Source organism: Gymnoscopelus braueri, assembly GCF_963280865.1.
Source record: "Gymnoscopelus braueri genome assembly, chromosome: 3".
NCBI lineage: Eukaryota > Metazoa > Chordata > Actinopteri > Myctophiformes > Myctophidae > Gymnoscopelus > Gymnoscopelus braueri.
The window spans coordinates 17,133,694-17,157,089 of record NC_137612.1 but is presented as its reverse complement, the minus strand read 5'-3'; the positions used below and the strand labels follow the sequence as shown (position 1 = coordinate 17,157,089).

The following is a 23,396-nucleotide window of genomic DNA, read 5'->3' as shown; positions in this document are numbered from 1 at the left end:
TCCAAGTGATAGAAATGCCATTAAATGGGGGTCTGTAGCCCTAATGCATGTCAAACTGGGGGGGTCCTTGAAATTTAAATGGTTGAGAATCACTGATAGAGCCGTAAAAAATCTTCTCTTATGGGGGTCCCTGGCATATCTTTTCAAATGGGGGTCCGCGGGCTAATAAGTGTCAATTTGGGGGTCCTTGACATGAAAAAGTTTGAGAACCACTGCCCTAAACAATCACGGATTGGGCCTTTCAACTGCAGTTCCCCTCCTGTCCGGCAGAGGGGGCTGTGGGATTCTCAAGGCCGGCCAGTAAACGGTCAGCCATCTGCCGCAGTCAGTAAGCTCTAAGCGCGAGCGCGTATCAGCCAGCAGGTCAGGAATGGAAAATGGAGGAATGCCCGAAGGAGCTTGCAGCGAGAAGAACATAATATCATCGATAGTTTGACCTGGTATGTGGGTGAATTAATGCAATATAACAAACGCTGTTGTCTGAATTTACGTGTGTATGGAGTACACGCATGTCTCTGTTGTTTTCTCGCGCGCCATAAAACGCACGACAGTCGAGGATGGCCCGAGACAAGGTTGAACACGGTGCAGCCAGCTAGCGTTAGCTACAAGCTAGCGTAACGTATATAACCTTGTTTACCAACGTTAACCGTTACTTTACGTTAAACGACTAGACCGTAGCTACTAACCACGCTGACTAGCTAACGGCATACTAACAGCACAGCTACAGCTGTGGTCACTAGTGGCAGTTTTCGATGTTGACAAATGTTGCTTAATGTTGTGCATGGCGCTGTACGAGGAGCAGCCACATAATAGTGTTGCCAGATTCCGCGAGAGAAACAAGCAACCAATGCCATGTCTATGAAAACAAGCCCAATAGAAGCGACTATGGTTCACATGAGCACTTAATATACCAACCTCGCATCACCAGACTTTCCACCTCGAAGGAAAAGTATACATTGGCTATGATCGCGACGCGCTGTGAGCTTGTAGATCTGCTGTTTAATAAAATCTGTGGGGTGGGGGGCTATTTTAACAACGTAAATCTTGAATTGGGGTCCCTGGCACAAAATATTTTTAAGATGGGGGGGGGAGGGGGGGGCGGTCGGTGGACAAATACATGTTAATTTGGTGGGCCCGTGGGGTTTCCTTGACTTGGAAATGTTTGACAACCACTGGTTTAAACAACAGGAAACGAGTCAAAATAAGCAACTTTTGAAACAAGACCCCAAAAAACGCAACCCGCATGTACCAATATTTACAAGCAACTTAACAGTAAAAACAAGTCGCTTATAATAAGCAGACCTGGCAACACTGTTGTGTGTTCACATTCCTGGAGCCACTGACACGCCGCTCAGTAGTAGTTGTTAGTCCTTGTAGGGTAGAGAGGATAACAAAAATGCACACAACCATCATCATTATTAACTCCATGACCACAATCGTTAATTTCCGTGTCGTCGTCGAACGCGCCGATGATTGGAAACGATTCCTCGTTTGCTCGATCGATGATGCTGCTGGTGTTTGGTGTGTGAGGTTTGCCTTTTTAGTATTGCGCATTTGCTGACATCCGGGGTATTATGTAATCGAGTAACTTCATCTGATAATATAATGGCTCCCACCCGATCTGGTTTAATCGACAACGCTTCTGCGTCTCTAAAATGGTGCTGGTGGGAATAATGCTATGCATATTTGATTTGGGTTTCGGGCCCTTCCTTCCTAGTGAGGCCGCCTGGAGCTTGCAATGCATCATCACGCACCTTTCACTCAGACAAGCGACTAAATACAACGTGTCCCCTTTACTGTTGAATGGTGAAATATGCGTTATTATGTGCTCGGTTTACTTAACACGTTATTATCACGTGTGTGAACCGTTGTATATATGATGGATCCAATGGGCCCCTCCCTCCCTTTTTCTTGGCAACAGATTTTCTCCCCCTCGGCCCTCACGTGGCACGGTATCGTGACCACAGATATATGACATCCTTTTACATTATTTGGCCAAATAGATGGACCGCAGCGTCTTCTGCATGTCATTGACAATGTCGCATGGTAGATGGCTGCTTGCATGCATTAAAAAGTAACCCCGAGTTATGAATATTTTGTGGTGTTCTAGAGACAAACTGACTGGTGCAGATTTGCCCATCCAAGTCTGTATGCAAAGCCGTTAATTTAATTGCGGATAAATTAATGTTAATATTTGATGTAAGCTTCTACCTGTGCTCACAGCACCAGTGACGTCATTTGACATGGCACCCCCCATGTTTCATGTGCTTAAATATACCCTGTATATAGAGTAGTCTTTCTTGAATAATTGACTCAATGCTGCAGCAGTCCCTGATGATGTTTTCTTCTGCAGATCCAGTAACTGGGCGCAGAGACTCTGATTACTAACTAAAAGCCTTTTTTATATGAAGAAGTGCTGTGCTTTCCACCATTACTGAACTTGCAGGTACATACTTGGCAAATGTTTTAACATTGTTTGTTATGAAAGACCAGCAAATTATGGCCCTGGATAATACCGATCAGCTATTAGGCTGTGATAATAAAAACGAATGTGTAACTTGAATTGGTGAGGTTTTATGACGTGCTGAACCCTTTGTCTTTATGAAAGCTTGTTTGCTAAAGACAATAACCTTGGTCCGAATCAGTGTTTCATTTACTAAGGTGACCTAGTTTAAAGTTAAGCATGCCTATATTAGGGATGAAGATTTATAGAATTGGCCATAATGTTAAATAATGTTCAAAAGATATTAAGTAATGTATCAATGCTGTCTAAGCGTTGCAAGAGGTAACTATTTCAACTGAAGAGTGACTCATAGCTGCTCTCTTTTTTTCTTCTCTTAACTGTAGACAATCAAATTGAAAGTAGTGGTTGACTCCATCATGGAGGAGAATGTGAGCCCTGAGCTCTCTCTAGCTCCAGAGCCAGAGCAGAGCCAGGACCATATGGATAGCTGCTCGCAAGGTATCTTGAATGAGCTTCTTTCCCTAATTAGTGAGGAGGTGGGTGGTTGCATTGATAACTGGGCACAATTAAAGTTTAGGTTTTATGCATTTTTGGTGAATTGGGTTCAAGGGTGAAAAATCTATTTTTTTCCATCACAGCCCTCCTATCATTTATTTTCATTTTTAATTTAATTTCACACTTCACCTTCACCTCCTTTTTTAGGGTTTGGGCAGCACGACCACCATGAAGCAATCCTAAATTTTATAGAAATGCCAAAACTATTATGTGGGTCTCAACCAACCACATTGCAATGCTACATGCCTCATTTATTTGCCTCAACTTTCTGTGATTCTCTCAACAGCTGTTGAAGAAGAGGAAAAACAGTTTCAAGAGCGAAATGAAAATGCTACTCAAGAGAAGATACTAGAGAAGCCAGAACATTTGTCCAAGGCCACGAGTGAGGTGAAGAAGACCTGGGGATTCCGTCAGACGACCATCGCTAAGAAGAGAGAGATGCCAGGGGAAACGGCCTCTGAGAGCCAAGAGAACCGTGGACCCGTGCGCCGTAGTGGCAGGCAGCCAAAACGTACTGACAAGTTGGAGGAGTTCCTCTCTACCACCAAGAGAGGTGGAAGAAAGAGTGCTCCGCCCAGCATCGAGAGTGGCGACCCCCCGTCCCAAACGCCGACCGATGCGGAGACCGCCTCGGAGGCCAGCTTCGACGGCAACGCAGACACAAAGGCTGTTGACGACAAGGCCGATTCTCCAGAGAGGCGGACAAGGAGCTGTGCCAGGAAACAGACCCGGGGTGGCAAGACTCGGGGTGGCAGACGGACACGAAGCCGAGGTGGCGGCAGTGCAGGAGGCAGTGCGGCCAGAGACGGCGGGAGCTCGGAGAACGAGGAGGACGGAGATACCGTCAACAAACCCCAGGTCCTACAAGACGAAGAAAGCGAGTCTAAAGAAAAGAACGACCCCTGTTCCAAGCTGCTAGCAAGCGGGGACGTGGCCCAGCCCCCGCCAGAGCTGGACTCTGAGAAGAAAGAGGTCACGGAAGAGGGCAGGATGGAACAAGACGACACCGATGACAAAGTGGAGCCAAGGCCAGAGACTGAAGAGAGCGATGAGGAGAGTGATGATAGGCCTCCGGCTTTTGCAAGGCGAGGACCAATCAGAATTTATGTTAACAAGAAGAGGGTGGCCAATAAGAACGCTGCTCCTGTCAATAAAACTACAACCGTCAATAAAACCCCTACTGCACCACTTGTCGTTAAGACCGCCACCCCGGTCAACACCAAAGCAATGCCAGCGGCGCCAATGTCCAGCAAGTCCCAGGATGAGGAGGAGGGAAAGGAAGTCGATGAAGACTCTGCAACATCTACATCCTCATCATCATCAACCTCCGACTCAGACGGCGGAGGATACGACCCCAATGCACTGTACTGCATCTGTCGGCAGAAACACAACAAACGGTAAATATTGTCTGTATTTGGTCCGACTTTCCTTTGTTGTTTGAGAAATCCTAGTCCTCCATGTGACCATGTGTCGATGAGTTAGAAATGAAAAGTGAGCCTCGTTTTCCATGATTTTATTTGAATAATTTTTACATGCAGGATTGCTGGCACTGTATCATTCAACTGTATCTTCTGAGTTCTTATTCGGGGTGAAACAATTAATCAAATAATTGGTAACATTTTATTACATACATTTTCTGTCAATCGATTAATGTATTGAGTAATAGAGCTGGGCTGATATATCAGTTTGGCTGATATATTGGCCATTACTTGACTTTTATGACGACATTGTTATCGGCAATTTTATGCAGCCTATGCTTTTTTGATGACATTGGTATCAGTAATTATGCAGCTTATGTGCCACTTTTTGTTTTTACTTGTTTTATTCAGAAATAGCCGATTTACAAGCTCACAACGCGTAGCAAAGGGGTGGGAGCTTGTAGATCTATTTTTGAAACATTTTGAATAGGGTTTAAAAGGGTATTTAACTTAAAAAGACTTCTGGGGTCATTTTAATGTCTACTAGGGCTTTGTGTGCCCCCAGACTATTAAGTTGCTTGATTCAATATTTAGATATATTTGGTATTAATTCTATCAGACACGCCCCTTCCTATATTAACCCATTGTAACTTCAAACTCTATTTTAACCATGTTAGTCATTGACTAAGTCATTAGTCATTAGTCTGTTGACTGACATGGTCCTTCTAGTGTGTGAGGGACTTTTTTAAATTACTTTTTTATTATTCTTTTTAAATGAATAGAATAAAATGAAAAAAGTACTTAAAAAACATAGCCAGCTCAACATTTAAAGGACAATATTGGTCACTTAAGGATGGGGATGTGTCTGATAAAAACAATGTCAAATATCAAACTATTGAATCAAGCAACCTAAAAACTGTCTGGGGTGCACACAAAAATCAGAGTAGAGTAGACGTTATAATGACCCTAGAAGTGTTTAAAAGTGAAATACCCCTTAAGTTTTATCTATACTTTTTATTATTATTGTTTCTTGATTGCTTAAAATGTTCCCAAATAGAAATCAAATTGATTTCAAGATTATATAGTCAATGAGCTGCATAGATTAATCAAAACAATAAACAGATTAATTGATTGTTAAATTAATTAGTTTTTTTTGTAATAGTTCTTCTAATTGCAGTCCTAGTCTGAAAGTATGCAGTTAGCCAGAGTGAGAGCCATGTGCTCCTGCCTTTCATTGCATGGTGCTAACAGAATTGTCCTGTGTTCTGTCCAGGTTCATGATCTGCTGTGACCGCTGTGAGGAATGGTTCCACGGAGACTGTGTGGGCATCACAGAGGCCCGCGGACGCCTCATGGAGAGGAACGGGGAAGACTATGTCTGTCCCAACTGCACTGTGAAGAAAAGCCAGGTGGTCAAGCCAGCCACAGCATCCCTGGCTTCAAGCACAGAGAACGGGAAGCCCAGAGCCGATGGTGCTTCAACAGCTCCTGCTGGTGCGACACTCACTGCTGTGACAACAACTGAGCCCGGTAAAGTGGACCCTGTCCCTACGGCTGCCAGCCAAGCGGTGGCAGGTGCCTCTGCAGCCGCTGCATCAGATGAGAAGGTACTAGGAGAGGACCCGGGCATCAAAGGGAGAATAGAGAAAGCCATCAACCCAACTGGGAAAAAGAGGATAAAGATCTTTCAGCCGGTATGTCGAAGTGGTTTTGGCTGACATGATTTTCTTTAAGCCTGATACTAGGGTAGCATATTTAGACTTTGCAAAGTTGTGTTGTGCACGTTGTTGAATAAATCTTTCTCTCTACTGACTTATAGCAGGCCACACAGCAGACACTGGGGCCGAAGGCAAAATCAACGGCAGAGCCGAAAGCAGTACCAGTTGCCGAGCAGGTAGTGGCCTCAAATGTGGAGCTGAACACAATACCAGTAGCGGTGGTGGTTCCCAAGGCAGAGCAGACATCGATTCCTAAGGCAGAGCCGACATCGGTTCCCAAGGCAGAGCCGATATCGGTTCCCAAGGCAGAGCCGACATCGGTTCCCAAGGCAGAGCCGACATCTGTTCCCAAGGCAGAGCCGGCATCGGTTCCCAAGCCAGAGCCGGCATCGGTTCCCAAGCCAGAGCCGGCGTCGGTTCCCAAGGCAGAGCAGACATCGGTTCCCAAGGCAGAGCAGACATCGGTTTCCAAGGCAGAGCAGACGGCAGAGGAATCTTCTCTTCCCAAATGTATCGGGCCTGGTTGTGAGAAAGATGCCCAGCCGGACTCTGTCTACTGTGGCAGCGACTGCATTCTGAGGCACGCCGCTGCCGCCATGAAGTCCATCACTGACATCAAGGAACCCAAGGCCAAGGGTCAGAAGAAAGCTGGCACCAAGTCTGCACCCAAGGTAACTCGGGGCAGACACTCTAACTGTGGCTTTTAACTGTCCCTATCACAAAGATGTTGACGTTAGCACATTGATTTAATGAAGGTTTTGCAGCATATTGGACATAGACATTTATAGAATAGAAACGTATTGTCATGAGAAATGTTACCTTTGTCTCCACTGTAGTTGATTTGGAAAATATAGTTGAAAATATACTACATGCTACTATACAATTAAACTACAGTTTTTAGTAATCAAATTATTGGTTTAGTGATGTGTCATGTAAATGATTCTGATATGTGCCATTTGCAACTTAGTTAGAATGCCTGTCTTTTTTCCATATTGTGAAATGATAAACTATGTTTTTGACCACTGGGTAAACATTAAGCAAATTGAGGTCTGATTTCGGTGTCTGTTTGGAGTCACCCCAACTAATGATGAGAATTTCTCATAATTTATAGCTTTATTATTTATTTTACCACCATTTCATGTACTGAAATAATGGCATAGATTACTTGAATGATCAAGAAAATGATACAGATACAAAAAAATATGATAATTGTGAGTTGCAGCCCTGTTAGAAATAGGTAGGATGCAGTAAATGCTCAATTAATCATCACACAACAATATGTCCGGATAACTGATGCCAGCACATGATGATCATTAACGATAATATAATAATCCTAATGGCATGGTCTTATACTTTAAGTTGGTTGTAAAACACAATGTGTATGATATTGGATTTATGATCTAATTCAATAATCAATCAATAATCTTTGATGAAAGAAGTTTATTTAAATGTGTGCCTGCTGGATTCTTGTTCTTGAGAATTGACGACAGTTTGTTTCTTTGCCCTCCTTTCTGAATGACCTTGATAACAAGTTATAACACAATTTATTAAGATGTACGGTTGAGGAAGGGCATGGAATTTTATGTATTTTGTCATCTTTTATGTATACAATATTTTCTAGTATATATATTTTATTTGGCTATTGACAATGAATGAACCAGCCTTCTTAAATAAATATAATTTTGTCAATTACTGTATGAAATAAATTAGCCATCTGCTCTAAGCACAAGGCCAGGATATTCAACTGATTTGTTTGATTGGATCATGCATGTCGATGGGAAGACATGCAATATGCCCTAAAAAGAGTGCATATCATGTATTGGCATAATATGAAGATGGTAGAAAAGTAAGCGATGAGTAATCATGGTGCTGGATAGTGAGATGGTGTGAGTTTTGCCCTGGAACTGGGTATTCAACATTTGTAACAAGCATCAGGTAGAAACGTATGGCTGCTGAATCCTCTTCAGAAGCCCCTATGCAAAGAAATGGCACTGTTGTTGAATGTGATTCTAATGCCTCATGAGGGAAACTTGACAAACCAAGTCTTATAATCAAATAATAGACAAAAAATATATAGATTATGAGAACAATATTTAGTGGCATCCCTATTAGATATGGGCATGGTGCAGTAAATGTGCAATTAAAATGCTAGTCTCAGTTGGATAGCCTGGGAAAAATTAGACTTTATGTGCATTTGATGTAATTATGACAAACATAGGCTTTGTTTCCAAATAATGCAATGTAACCGGCATCTTAATATCAGGACCCTGCCCTTTAACCAAATGATCCTCAGTTGAGGAATCCTTCCTTTATGCTGCCATTGAACTGACTCAGTGTGTCTGTGCATCCAACCAGAGGACGGCCGCTGGCAGGAAGAAGGCGAGGAAGAAGTCCACCACAGAGGAGGAGGTGTCAGACAGCGAGGAAGACGCCGATCCTGAACCGGGTCACGACGGTGAAGATGAGACCGCAGTCGAAGAACCGCCAACATCGGCCACAGCATCCTGGTCCTGCGACCATAATTACAATGCAGTAACGCCAGAAAAGACTTCACCAATAGCACCAACAGTGTTAAACAAAAAGTGTATGTATCTCTTTGAAGGTCTTGACAAGTCAATAATAACCATCTGTCTCTCTTCACATTAGGGGATTGTCAATTGATACAGGGCAAATCTGTTGTATGCATTTGGCCGTTGCTGCAAAACCACATTGTCTTTTTTCATTATCATTTGTAAATGTGGTCCCTGTAATTCATTAGAGATAGTCCACACACACATGGTGGAGAACCACCAAATTGTTTTGTAGAAGAACACACCCTGATATAGGGTTTTATTGATTTACAGAGTGTTATGAATTGGTTAATGTAAAAGTTGCTTGATAAATTATTATATCAGCATAAAAAGGTAAGTGCCAAATGTTGCTATAGGTAAGTATTATTCAGTAATCGAGAAGAGGTTTGTTTAGAATATCATGGTTAAAATGTGAAGGTTTGGATGAAGACCTGTGAAAGTAACATGTCACAGGTGAATACGCAGCTTGTCGTCAGTTACTATCAGTTTAACAGTATACCTTTTCCATAAAATGTATGATATCATGTATCATAGTGGAGGAAAGGGTGATTCTGATGTGAGGGTGTCAAATTACCTATTTTATTTGCCTGTGCGAGTCTCTCTGCACCCTGATTCTTCAGCTATATTGTCGGTCTCAAAACAAGTCCATCCCGTCTCTCCAGCAGGTAGGTTTCAGTGACTTTTTCACCCTGATTTTTCAGGGACTCATAAAATTTAAAGCTCATATTGAGCTGATAACATCAGGCAACCTGGTGTTCCACCCTCTATTCTGAGGGTAACATGGCTGGCTTTTTTCATACTTTTTTATGCTTGTTTAATGTCATGCATCACAACGTGGGAAACTGGCTATAAAATAAAAGGTATTATGACAGATTTTGGATGCCTGGCTTGATTATGTGAGCAGTGTCGGATTGCTGTACGATGTCCTGACCAGTTCAGCTCAGAGAAGCATATGCCACTCATCCACACACACACACCACGCCAAGGAGATGTGACGAGCCCACAGATGTTGTGAAGTTGGGATTGGGAAGAATTTGATTCTGCCAGAGACCAGACCATCATGGGATACTGCATGAAGTTCAGAAAGCCGGCTGCAGCAGAAGATGGCACTTGAAGATGAGGCCATTGTGCTCACAATTATTGGCGAGATTTATATTCAAACCTTTTGCACTCAACTGCATTTGATATTTGTTTGGATCGTGCTGAGAGTTTGCTTTTTGCTAAGAAATGAGGACATTGTAGTTTATCTTTGTCATTTAGAAGGACTATGAAGGCAGTGTTAATGAGTGTTAATGAGAGTGAGTGTTTATAAAGAAATCAATGCCCAAAGAGCCTAGAATATCCATTATGATACAAGGTGTGCAACATATGTTTTATAGTTTAACATGGTTCAGTGATTGGCTTTTTTATGGCCCCATGCTAGTTTGAACTTGGTGACTGATATTTTGAATGGGGGAGCAGATTTATTTGACATTCAGTAGATGCATGTTCTACTGCTTTCGGTCGCTATACAATGTGGCTCTGCTAAAAAATATATCTGAATTCACATTGTAGAAAAGCATGTGCACTTTTAAGTGTGGGTTATACTTTTCAACCATTTTGAAATGGGACATGTTGACAGCTGAATGTTGTACATTGAATGAAAACAAAAAGCTCATAGAAGATAATTCTATTATGGTCATATTATTATAGAGTTGGTTAAGGTAGGCAAATGAATTGCTCCACAGTGATGCTTGAAAGAGAGCAGTGCTTGGGGATTGTGGATTTGAGTGGAGAAAAACACAAGTGGCTAGTAGTGTAAAAAGTGGTTACTGCACCAATGGCTCATCAATGGCTGGTGTTAAAAGTATGTTGATAAGTTTTATATGAGATGTGGTAAGTTGTCTTGGTATTCAGGAAAGCTCATCACTTTTTTCTCTGATAATTTATCTCGTACATAACCACTCTACATGATGAGATTTTTACTATTTTGTTTAAAAGATGTCTTCTGGGAAATTCAAACACTATCAACTTTAACCCTGGTTGCTGCAGCAGGTCCACATGAGGAATGTTCACTGTAGGAAGGAGTTGCTTGTAGGTTAATGCAGCTGAGCTGACAAAGGAATGTTGGTCATCAGCATTATTATTAGGTAAATGTTCGCACATACAAGGGCTGCAACTAGACATTTGTTGAGCAACTTATCCCTCAGCTTCACAATCAAACATGGGCATTGAATCTTAGGAGACTATGTAACATCTCTGTCTATTAGGGTTACATTGATCTCCATGAAGATTATCACCACCATTTTAACTGTTGGTGGAAAATTAAAGGCACTTCCTTAGAAACTGTATCAGCCATCCTCTTCAAATAAAGAGGGCATTAAGAACAAGCTCGGTGTCAGTTTTTTTCTTCTAATTTAACAATATTTGATTTATAGTGCTGGGACTGCAAAATGTGTTCATTTCATTGTTTTTATTGATTTTCTCAAGAAAGTCTTAGAAGTTCAGATGATCCATTATGAACCTAAAATGGATCATGGCCTTTCTCAAAATTAACTTTGAATGTGATTTATAGTCCTAGCATTTCTTTCTGCAATCTATGACTCAATGACGCCTAGCAGTTGGTACACTCATTCCTTGTCTTGCAGCCATTGATGAAGTGTAAGTGGTTATGGCATCCATATGTTTTAACACTTTGCTATATTGTGCTTGGTTTTCAGCCCCTCTCGATGAGGAGAAGCAGACCGAAAAGGAGCACAACGATCCAGCACCTGCTGAGAAGTCCTCCCCTATTTTCACGACTCAATCGCCGGCTGAGTCCCCTACCACGACTCCAGTCAAAGCAAGTAAGAAGTCTCCAGCCGCCAAAGGCGGTAAGAAGTCTCCAGCCGCCAAAGGCGGTAAGAAGTCCCCAGGCGTCAAAGGAAAGAAGCGGTCCCCACGTGCCAAAGGGGCTAAGAAGTCCCCAGGGGTCAAAGGAGGGAAGAGTACCCCAAAGGGTAAGAAGTCTTCCCCTCAAGCCGGCGGCTCCAAGTCGTCCAAGAAACAAGTGACACCGCCCAGTAAGATGGCACAGTCCAAGAAACCGGGCCCATCACCCGGCCCATCTCCCTACCCCTCCGGTCCCATTCACATCACGGGGGCGCTCCGAGTCCAAAAGTCCAACTTCACCATTCCTAAGAAGCAACCCCAGCAAAAAGACTCCCACGTGGACAGTCAGTCATCCTCCAGAGTCTCATCCTCTCTGACCCCTCCAGCCCCCTCCAACCACAGTCAGTCATCGTCCAGGCCTCCCCAGCCAGCGGCTTCAGCACCCCCCCTGTCCCCTGCGCCTCCACCCAATACTCAGATGAGACAGAACATCCGCCGCTCGCTCACAGACATTCTCTACAAGAGGTGAGTGTCCTGCCGAGATTGAGTTAAAATCTATTGTCCCAGTATGTCATTATGTAAAATTCAGGGAATCCTACACTGGTCCCTTGAATAAGATGGAAATTGTGTTCATATGTAAACACTTGCATATAAATACGATTGGCATTTTTGTATTACCAGAGTGAGTGACAGTGATGATCTGAACATGACTGAGAATGAGGTGGCAAGGCTGGCCGTTGCCATTGAGAAGGAAATGTTCAACCTGTGCCTTAACACGGACAGCAAGTACAAGAACAAGTACCGGTCGCTCATGTTCAACCTGAAGGATCCCAAAAACAAAGTGAGTCAAAGTAAACACACAATACAATTATTTGTATGGTTAGCCTTTCACACATGAGTGCTGAATCAGTCCATTTTGTGTTAATTCAATTGAATCACATGTAGGGAAGGTAAAGATTATAGCTTGTCTTATTTATAATCAGCTGTGCTTAGTTGATTACCGTATTTAATTGGGAATACCTTGCACTGCCTAATTTTTATGCCGATATAATGTTTTCTCAGGGCTTGTTCTACAGAGTGGTGTGGGGTGAGGTCTCCCCGTTCAGGCTTGTGAGACTCAGTGCTGAAGAATTGCTCTCCAAAGAAATCTCTGAATGGAGGAAACCTGACCCTCCTGAGGTAATTATTATGAACGTTTTGCATAGAATAATTATTGGAACCATAGTATGAAGAGTTTCCTATTGATCTGAAGATTGCTAAAGCAAGTGTGATCCATAGATTCCTATTTACACTCTAATTTGTTTTTGTTACAAAATGGTCACCTGCCATGTGCCAAAGTGCTCCACATGTGTAAACCACTTGGGTCAAAAAAAGTTATGCTCATATCACTTCATTGTCAAAACTAGGTCCAGACTGCCAGTGCTCGACCGCATTCAGGTCAGTCCAAATCCAGCCAGAGGCGTGACTCTGGCCCCCTCAATGTTGACGTGGAGGATGCTCCACCAACGTCTGATGCAGATGTATGTATCTCTGCAACCTCTTCATCTGCTCGCATGGCTACTGCTGCAGTAAGTGGCAGCATGCACTCCTTTCCTTTCCACTCACATCTCCTATTTCATTCTGCTTGGGTTTGTCACTGCAGTTGTTTTACCAACTTTATAGGGAGCTGATGAAATTATGCCAGAGATTGACTGATTAGTTGATTTTCACACTGTCCCGTTCCTTAACATGCTTTTCTCTACTTAAATCGACTGCGCCCCAAAACATCTTTGATGCACCTAGAATTTCCCCCTGAATTTTCATCTCAGTCTGCCGTCATTCATTGTTTATTATTAGTTCAGTAATGCCAATTAGATTTGAAGGAGGTTTCTCGTTCCAATGTCCACAGGACCAAGAGGACTCCAGCACCACTGCTTCAGTCTCTGCTCAAGGGTCTGCTGTAGAGGGGAACAGTGCCAGCAGCATGCCAGACATCTTCAGTACAATGCTCAAGGACACCACGGCTGAACACAGGACTCATCTCTTTGATCTCAACTGCAAAATCTGTACAGGTAAACCGGAATATTACATGATGTCTTGGTTACACTAAGATGGTTTCCCTTTCAACACCAGACACGTGTTAATATCCTCGTCTTAATCTCTTTCCAGGCCAGAATTCAGAAGATGAGCCCGCGTCTAAGAAAGCAAAGCTGACCAAGAAACCAGACGCTAAGCCACTTAGCCACTCGTCCAGGTCGTCGTCGACTGACGTCCCTCCGGTTTACCAACCACAGGGCCCCTATCAACATCAGGTGCCTCAAGTTTATCAGCAACAGGATACACTGGGCTACCAGCCCGGCCATGAGATTCCTGCAGTAGACCCACTGGCCCAGCCGCATTACCAGGACATTACCGGCATGATACCTCCACCTCAGGCCCCCGCGCCTGTCAACATCCCCGCCGTCTCCTCTGTCACTATCACCCGCAGAGACCCTCGTATGAACCGGCACAGCTCTAGTGTGACGGCCACTGTCGCCGTCCCTGAAGCACCCACAATGATGCCTGCCTCTACAGAGCCCGCCATCATGGCGGTTGCTGCTCCAGTGGAGGTGGCACCCAAGGGGCCCCTGCCGATGCCGCCAGCTGCGCCGCCTTTGCTGACTGTGTCTAAAGCAGCTAAAACCAGGTGATCTATAAATCAATACAGCAGACACTGTTGTATGTGTCTGATTTGATTGGCTTTGGCTGTAAAACTACTACTTGCATTGTTTCCAGTATTTTTTGCCATTTAATTAGCCCAAAAATATCAACTGTTTTTGTCTGGAGTACATCCACACAGAATGTGAATATTACGTGGTGATAAAGCATAAATACATATTTTTTTAACCGGAACAAGGTAACATTTTCACCGTAAATATGAATAAAGGTATCAACCTGTATGAATAATGAATCAACAAAATGACTGTAGTGATGCAAAATACTTTATTGCAATTTTCGTATTGTGTATTCATGTAAAGACCTTTTAGATGTATTAGCACTCAGATCATACACAGAGCAATATCGCTAAAAGTTTTTTTGTTTTGTTTTTCAGCACATCAGCGCCACCTCTTGAGGGTGAAACTGCCATCTTCCTCCATGGTCAGGAGAAGATTTGGAAAGGTCTGGTCAACATGCAGTCTGTGGCTAAGTTTGTCACCAAGGCCTATCTGGTCTCTGGATCCTTTGAACACTTGAAAGAGGTTGGTGATTTTGCATGTAAATATACACATAGATACTCTGCCCTGGTAAAATAATAATAATAATAAAAAACATATATATATATAAATGATATCTCATCGCTAATGCAGATAATTCAATTCTCATTAAAGGGAAATCTCAAATTGTATTTTGCGCTTAGTAGTAATATCATTGACTTTGCAGGATTTACCAGACACCATCCACGTGGGAGGACGCATATCTCCCAGCACTGTGTGGGATTATGTCGGAAAGCTGAAGACCTCTCTCTCAAAGGTTTGTTTGACAAGGCTTTGTTTTAAAGTGCTGTTCCAAGGGATTCGATTCACTCTTAGGCTATCAAGGGCTCTACCAAACGATTATATGCATCTTTTTATCCCTTGAAAATGTTTTTGATGATCTGATTAATCTATGCAATTAATTAATTTAGACCACAAAGTGACAGTGAAATAAGATCATGTGTAAGATGTTTGTGTGTGTTGTTCCAGCAGTCAAAAACAACTTCAAGTATTCACATTTTGGTTAAGTGTGATACATCACTAAACCAATTATTTGATTAACATTTAGTTTTTTAATGAATTCTCTGTTGATCGACTAATCGATTATTCAATTAGTCCTGACACCCCTAATACTATTTATATAATATTGTTGAAAGGCCTGGGGTCACAACATCTCTCTCACCGTCTACCTTTCTCTCTTTTGCGGCTGTTCTCAGGAGCTATGTCTGATTCGTTTCCACCCAGCAACGGAGGAAGAGGAAGTTGCGTACGTCTCTCTCTTCTCTTATTTCAGCAGCAGAAAACGTTTTGGCGTGGTGGCCAACAATAACCGCCGCATCAAAGACCTCTATCTAATCCCACTGAGTGCCAAGGAGCCATTGCCCTCCAAGCTCTTACCCTTTGATGGGCCAGGTAAGATTTCACTGGGAATACACAGATATACTACTGCAAGTCTGGAATCATATGTTGTGTTTTGAATGTAACTGTAGGTGTAAATGTTCTTATGTAAAAAATTATAGTTGGTGATATTGTGTCCAAGTGGTGAGTATTATTGGAGGCAGATTATTCACTTTCACCTGGCGGTCCCTATTTTTTGGCATGTCTCATTATAGGAAGAGAACAAGCAGATCTACAAGCTCATAACATCTCACAAAGTGTTATTGGCTTGTAGATCAGCTATTCGTCTATTTTTTTTTGAAATCTTTGAACAGGGCTTATGGGTCAAATGAGAGCTTCTATTATTTCTACTTTGTACTCTAGGGGGCACTCATGTGCTCTTGGTGTTCCACATTCACCTCTGTACTTGTAACAGCTCATGTGTACTGTTTTCCATGTAAATGTATTTGTATCACTTCTAATAATTTGTAATAAAGGAAGTTGTGCATCGCAGGTGGGTGCCATTTTAGTCCAGTCTCAGCCTGTTGTTTCTTTAGGGTTAACTCTTACCTCATGCCTAAGTGCTTTGTACCTCCATGCTGAACCTTTTCCTGCCATACCTTGCTGCAGTACTGGATATAACATGCATCTCTCTGTACATCTGGACTAAAGAATCAACCATCAATCATCATGATACTAGACTGCACATAATAAATACTGTATATGCTGGGGAGATGTCAGAGGAGTCAACCTCGCCGATTCTCAAAGACGGATCCACTCATCCACATCCTGAACATTAGATACGGAAAGGGGACTCTCTAACGGAAAGGGGACTCTCTAAATACTGAGAATGAATAAAGCAACATTATACAACTTGATATATTGTGTATAGTATACTGTATATGTTGACAATGAACAGTAACGTAGCACATCTTCATTGATATTCTAACAAACTCCTTTACAAACTGGGCAAGTACAAATGACAGTGAATCATAATGACAACAGAAGATGGAATGATGATTCGACTTGATAAAGGATGTCAATGCAAGAATACTCAACATGGTTTATTTGGATGTAAGCTGTAAATATTCCTGAAGTTGTATCTCTCCAAGTCACACGCACAGGCAAATAATTTCATATTGAGAGATGTACAGTATTACATCCAATTTGTCATTAGTTTTCTGGTATGAAATGCATAGCGCCAACCAACAGTTAACACAGGCCTCCTGGTTTAAAGTGTTAATTTTTATCAATAATAAACCCTTAATGGTTATGTTTTATTTTATGAGGTATGAACAGTTATTGAATGATGAATGATAATTGGTAACTGATGTATTACTGTCTGTTAATGTTTGTTTAATTGCATGATATGGAAAACAAGGTTTGAGTGACAACAGTATACTGAATGTTAATTATTGTATATGTTTATATTGGTAATGTATGCAAAGAAAGCTCTCATTTCAATTTGTTCATTTATGTGGTCATTACATTTCTGAGATTCACATGTTTTACATAATATGTATAACTAGTTCTTAAAGGAAATTGTATGTTCATATATATTTATATAGTGAACACACACACACACACACACACACACACACACACACACACACACACGGTAAACAAAATGAAATACAATTCCCATGTCACCACACCAAAGCTCGTCTTTTCTAAGATTGCTTTGTTCCTTTCTGTCTTACAGGGCTTGAACCTGCACGTCCTAACCTGCTTCTGGGACTGCTGATCTGCCAGAAAGAGAGAAAGCGGGCTGGTGCTCCGGTGGAAGGTGATGAGAAACGCTCCAAGACCCAAGCTAAAGTGGATGTGGATGACATTGGACTTACAAAACCAGCCGCCTTGGTCAAAGCTGAGAAAGGTGTACGGCAGCAGAGCCTGGAAATTCCCTTCAGCACGACTCCCCCAGGAACACCTCCCGCTCCACCCCTCGGTTTCTCAGATGCCTCGGGCAGCCCTGCTGCTACTGCTTCATCCGTCCTGTCCCTCTTGTCTTCTCTCAAAGCACCTCCCACGTCCACCACAGGCAGAGATTCCCCATCCTCGGGGGGCTCTGTCGCTTCTAGCGCAGCCAGTGCCACGCCTCTTCAGACCATCCTCCAAACTCTCTTTGGGAAGAAGAAGCACGACTCGGAGGCCTCCAACTCTCCCTCTGATCAGGGTGGGGAAAGCTCCCTCCCACCTGCCACAATGCTAGATCCCATTGTCCAGCAGTTTGGACAGATATCCAAAGAGAACCAAGTGGATGAGGATGAGGATGACCGGCCATATGACCCAGAGGAAGAATATGACCCCGGCAGGGGGTACAATCCACCTAAAAAACCTGTTGTTGTGGTCAAAGAACCTGAGGTGTGTAAGCAGCCTGAAGGGATGGTCAGTGAGGTGGATGATGTGGCTTACGACCCAGAGGATGACTCCATCTTTGATGAAGTCAGACCAGCTGTCCCCGAAAAAACAAAGACCACATCTGAAGTATTGTCTGAACCACAAAGAGTCCCTATACCTGAGAGCCTCAGCAAGCTGTTTATGGTTAAGAAAAAGCAGGAACAAGGGGAGCAAGACAATCTACAACTTACGTGCACCGGGATGTCAATGACCTCATTCTCCCTCACAGACACTCTATTAACACAGCCTACAAAGTCATTTCTGGCCAGTAGTCAGCTGCTGCAGCTGGGCAAACAGGTTGAAGAACTAGTAAAGTCTTCATCTGTTGTTCCTTTGATCAATCAGAGCAGAGACCCACGACAGAGTAGGGACCCTCGTCAGGCTGTATCTACCAGGAACTCGACTGATGAACCGGAGGAGAAAGAGGAGTCACCTGCTCTGATAACGGAGACCACTCCGCCAATACAGCCTCCAGTTCAAGAACCACAGGTTGAGGAGGTTGAGGAGGTTGAGGAGGTAGAGGAGGTTGAGCAGGTTGAACGCCCAGAGTCTCCACAAGAACAAGAAGAAAAAACCCTGCACCAAGAGGAAGAGGAAAGCGAGGAAGACGAGCCGCTTCCATTCTTAGATTCAGACATGGCAGAGGTGTCAATTCCCTTGTTAGGAGAGAAGATGGAACCCGATACGGAGGTCAACTGCAGGGAGGAACGAGCGAAAAATGAGGAAGCTGAGCCAGCCAAGGCTGAAACTGAGATGGACAAGTACAATGTGTGGCCCAATGCTGCGAGTATTTTAAAACCTGGTGAGGATTCAATGTATGACAAGGACGGTCAAGATTCACCCACTGACTATTTTAATACATCTTCAGACATCTCTACAGTAACATCTGCAATCCCTGTACTTGCTCAGAGCTCTATGATGGATGACAGTCGTTCTTCCCACATGTCCCAGAGGTCAACACCACCTTTCCAAAATGAATATAGACCTCCAGCAGCTGACATTCCAACTCGCTTCTCCCCACTGGGTCCCCGTCCGATGCAGGGACCACCCCCAATGAATAGGCCACGACCAATGTCTATGCGTCCGCCCATGCAAGGGCCCCCCCGAATGTCAGTCCCTGTACCTCTGCAGGGACCCCCTCCACGCATCCAGGCTCCTCCTGCCATGCATGGTCCTTCCCCCATGCAAGGTGACAGCAGCCAGAAGTATGGCCCTCCTCCTCCAAGTGCCTATCCTCCATATCAGAACCAGTGGGGAGGCTCCCCGCAGCAACCTCCTCATGGACATCCTCCCCAGAATGTTATGCCACCTAGAGGACTGCCACCGCCATTCCAACCGATGGGCCAGAGAGGACCACCTCCTCAGATGTTTGATCCATCCAGGCCTCCTCAGCACATGAGACCCCAAGGTCCCATGCCGCCTCAGCATTTGGGACAACAAGGTCCTGTGCCTCAGCACATTGGACAGCAAGGTCCCATGCCGCCTCAGCATTTGGGACAACAAGGTCCTGTGCCTCAGCACATTGGACAGCAAGGTCCCATGCCGCCTCAGCATTTGAGACAACAAGGACCTGTGCCTCAGCATTTGGGACAACAAGGTCCTGTGCCTCAGCATATTGGACAGCAAGGTCCTGTGCCTCAGCATATTGGACAGCATGGTCCTGTGCCTCAACACATTGGACAGCAAGGTCCCATGCCTCCTCAGCACATTGGACAGCAAGGTCCTGTGCCTCAACACATTGGACAGCCAGGTCCTGTGCCTCAACATATGGGACAGCAAGGTCCCATGCCTCCTCAGCACATTGGACAGCAAGGCCCTCTGGGCCTTCCTCCACCTCATGGACAGAACAACTTACATCCCCCAAGATTCGCCGGTCCTCCCCCACCGTTCAATTTCTCTGGATCCAGAGGCCCTCCACCGCAATTCACCGGGCCACCTCCTGGTCACTTTGAAAACAGATTACCCCCGCCGTCCCACTTCCCTGGACCCAGGGGTCCCCCGCCATCTCAGTATGGGGATCGTGGCTCCCAACCTCCAATGATAGACCCAAAACGAGGGCCTGGAGATCAGTATAACAAAGACAGTGCTGGCCCTTACAAACAGGGTGTGGATCAACATCAGAACCAGAATCCTGTTCCACACATGTACAAAGACAACCCGGCCCCTCCACCAGGCCCTGCTTACAGAGGTCCCCCTCCAAACCAGTATGAGGATAGAAGGGGGCAACCTCCTAGCGGGGAGATGAGGGGTGATTTCCACCCACATAGCCAGTATGGGAGCTCTAGAGCACGCTCTCCACCGCCACACAGAGGATCTTTCGACGACCACAGAGGCCCCCCCACTCAAGACAACAGGGGGCACCCACCTCAGCACTTCAGTGGGCCAGAGCGGTACCGCCTTGATAGGAACTCTGACGACAGACCAGCTCGTCACAGTGGGCCTCTACTGCCGACTCCTCAGGACGGCCCCATACTTCCGCCTAGTCGCACGGGGGGCCACAGTCCAGACCTGCACAGGGAGGAGCACTGGCGCCGGCACTCACCTGACATGAGGAGAAGGAGCAGCTCCACTCGAGAAGGCTCAGAGCCTCGTAGCGGAGACAGGCTCGGTCGCTTTGAAGGAGGGCACCGAGAGCCTCCTCCTGGCCTGCCGCATCTCTCTGAGGAGAGGCCGAAGGAACCGTCCGAAGACCGGCGAAGGGACAGGGACCGCGACGGCCCGCATGGCGGCAGGCCGCCATGGGACAGGGGCCAGAGCGACAGGGGGCCGAGCAAGCGCTGGAGCCGAGAGCGGGAGTGGGACAGGGACAGGGGAAGAGACAGGGACCGAGACAGCGAACGTGGTCGAGAAAGAGACCGCAGTAGAGGCAGAGAGGGAGAGAGACACAGGGAGCCTGAGGGAGAGAGACACAGGGAGCCTGAGGGAGAGAGACGCAGGGAGCCTGAGGGGGAGAGACACAGGGAGCCCGAGGTAGAGAGACACCGGGAGCCCGAGGTAGAGAGACACCGGGAGCCCGAGGTAGAGAGACACCGGGAGCCCGAGGTAGAGAGACACCGGGAGCCCGAGGTAGAGAGACACCGGGAGCCCGAGGTAGAGAGACACCGGGAGCCCGAGGTAGAGAGACACAGGGAGCCCGAGGGAGAGAGACACAGGGAGCCCGAGGTAGAGAGACATAGGGAGCCCGAGGGAGAGAGAAACAGGGAGCCCGAGGGTGAGAGACACAGGGAGCCCGAGGGTGAGAGACACAGGGAGCCCGAGGGTGAGAGACACAGGGAGCCGGAGGCAGACAAGAGGAGGGACAGAGAGCGAGACAGGGACAGAGAACGAGACAGGGACAGAGGCAGAGACAGGGATCCTGACAGGAGAGACCATGACAGAGACAGGGAGCCCGACAGGAGAGACCATGACAGAGACAGGGAGCCCGACAGGAGAGACCATGACAGAGACAGGGAGCCCGACAGGAGAGACCATGATAGAGACCGATTGAGGAACCGTGAGCGCGACAGAGAACGCGACCGTGACAGAGAACGAGACAGACGAAGCAGAGATGAGAGAAGAGAGCGATCCAGAAGCAGAGACAGAGATCGCGGTAAAGAGCGGAGAGACAGAGACAGGGACAGGGACCGTGACAGGGACAAAGACCGTGATCGTCGGGACAGGAGTAGGAGCAGAGAAAAGAAGAAGGACAGTAAACATGAGGCCCCCAAAGAGAGCAATAAATCAGCCGAAATGGAGAAAGGTAAAAACACGTCCTAGGCTCTCTTTTCAGAACACTATTACTGTCCTAAAAGACTTTTCAACCATCACCAGTCTGTCTCACACCTGTAAATTAATTTTGAGGATGTTTCCATATGTTGGTATGTTCCTACTAGAAATGTCTGACATTGTTTTTTTTGTGCCACTTACACATTAGTTTATTTTATCACATTTCAAGAAGCCGAGGGCCATTTGAGTTGTATGCAAAACCTATTATATACTGTGCACCGTTCAACAAACTGTCAAAAGCATTTTCTTTTAAAGAACCACATAAAAAATAACAAATAATGATTACTTATCATACATGGTATGTAAATATGAATGTATTTGTGTATATTCTGATGTTTTTAATCAACCTTTTCTAAGTAGAGAAAATTTAAGCCATATATTTGGAATGGATAATGTGAAAGATTAGGAAACACTGCATAACTCTGCCGCCATTGCACCATACTACAGTATGTGTATATGTTCAGCAGCTTTCCACTGAAGGGTTTCATCTTCAGTACAGGTCATGGACTGTTGTTTTTGAAGTCTCGATTTTGCTTAAGCTCAATCTCAATCAGTTAAATAAATCATCTTTTTGACATGTCATTGTTGTTTCATTTTTGAGTCAAAGGTCAGGTTCGTTATTTAAAGGTTTAGTATACAATTGTTTAGTCAAGACCATGATACTGGTTTCAGAATATATTTACCAAAAAATAAGAGAAGAATGTGTGTGTGTGTTTTTATGTGACATGTTTCCTAATGTGTATATATATTATAAAACCCATACCAATTATCAATCCATTGATAATTGGCAAATAACCTACTGTAATTTAGATACATCTTTGTTTTTTAGACTTGGCATGATGTTTACAGGCCTGTGGGATATCTAATTATGATCAATGACAATTAGATCGACATCCAGATTTAATCAATCAACAGGACAGCAGTCTGAGGTCAAGAAAGGATATATTCTGACACTATAGCTAACTTGTGAGTCTAGATTGGTCTTATTAAACTGCTATTGTGCTACTTTACTTTTACTTTAACTAGTTGAACACAATACGGTTACTTTTTATTTATTTAACCAGTTTGCAAATAATTAATATATTATAGAAAGAGTAGATATTCTTTATTTGTCCATAAGGAAATTCATTTTGCGCCAAGCCATCAGGACACAGAAATCACACAAACAAATACAAAATACATAGATCACACTACACATTAACAATACAACAACACATTTACACAACACCTCTCTTACAGAGAAAAAGACTACCAGTCATAGTTTAGGGAGAGGAATCGCATATGCACAGAATAAAGCATTTAACATAGACTTTGACTAAACTACTGAAGTAACTGTGACCATAAGTTGTGTAATTTTCTTTAGAATGTTGAACAGTACTGAGTGTGGAGGGTAGTATTTTTTTTTCTTTGTAAATTAATTGGCTTAAAAAAGAAACTAAATACTAACTAGCATTTACAATGGCCAGTTTAGTGGGCATTTTATTTGTTGCTCTAAGTCAGTAATTTTAATATCAAGGTCAGCAGAGGAAAAGCTTAATCCATGGGATCACTGGTCTTCAAATGCTAAT

At 44.3% G+C, this 23,396-nt stretch overlaps 1 protein-coding gene across 7 annotated transcripts; it reads left to right on the top strand.

The window, feature by feature from the left end:
• The first annotated feature begins 314 nt into the window (after positions 1–314).
• On the top strand, positions 315–22,410 carry LOC308080051 (uncharacterized protein). 7 transcript variants are annotated; one of them, XM_080421777.1, is made up of 18 exons: positions 330–440; positions 2,354–2,446; positions 2,848–2,962; positions 3,306–4,416; positions 5,711–6,131; positions 6,257–6,826; positions 8,511–8,739; positions 11,425–12,100; positions 12,257–12,416; positions 12,638–12,754; positions 12,982–13,143; positions 13,464–13,626; positions 13,724–14,240; positions 14,646–14,793; positions 14,975–15,064; positions 15,504–15,699; positions 17,366–19,534; positions 19,631–22,410. In XM_080421777.1, exons 3-18 carry the CDS (start codon positions 2,881–2,883, stop codon positions 21,817–21,819), a joined length of 9,000 nt encoding a protein of 2,999 aa, XP_080277903.1. In that variant the 5' UTR covers positions 330–440; positions 2,354–2,446; positions 2,848–2,880; the 3' UTR covers positions 21,820–22,410. The 7 variants fall into 7 exon arrangements, with proteins under 7 accessions (XP_080277905.1, XP_080277903.1, XP_080277902.1 ...); XM_080421776.1 differs by having other exon boundaries at positions 17,366–19,567; XM_080421774.1 differs by having other exon boundaries at positions 17,366–19,843; positions 19,877–22,410.
• Positions 22,411–23,396: the final 986 nt, after the last annotated feature.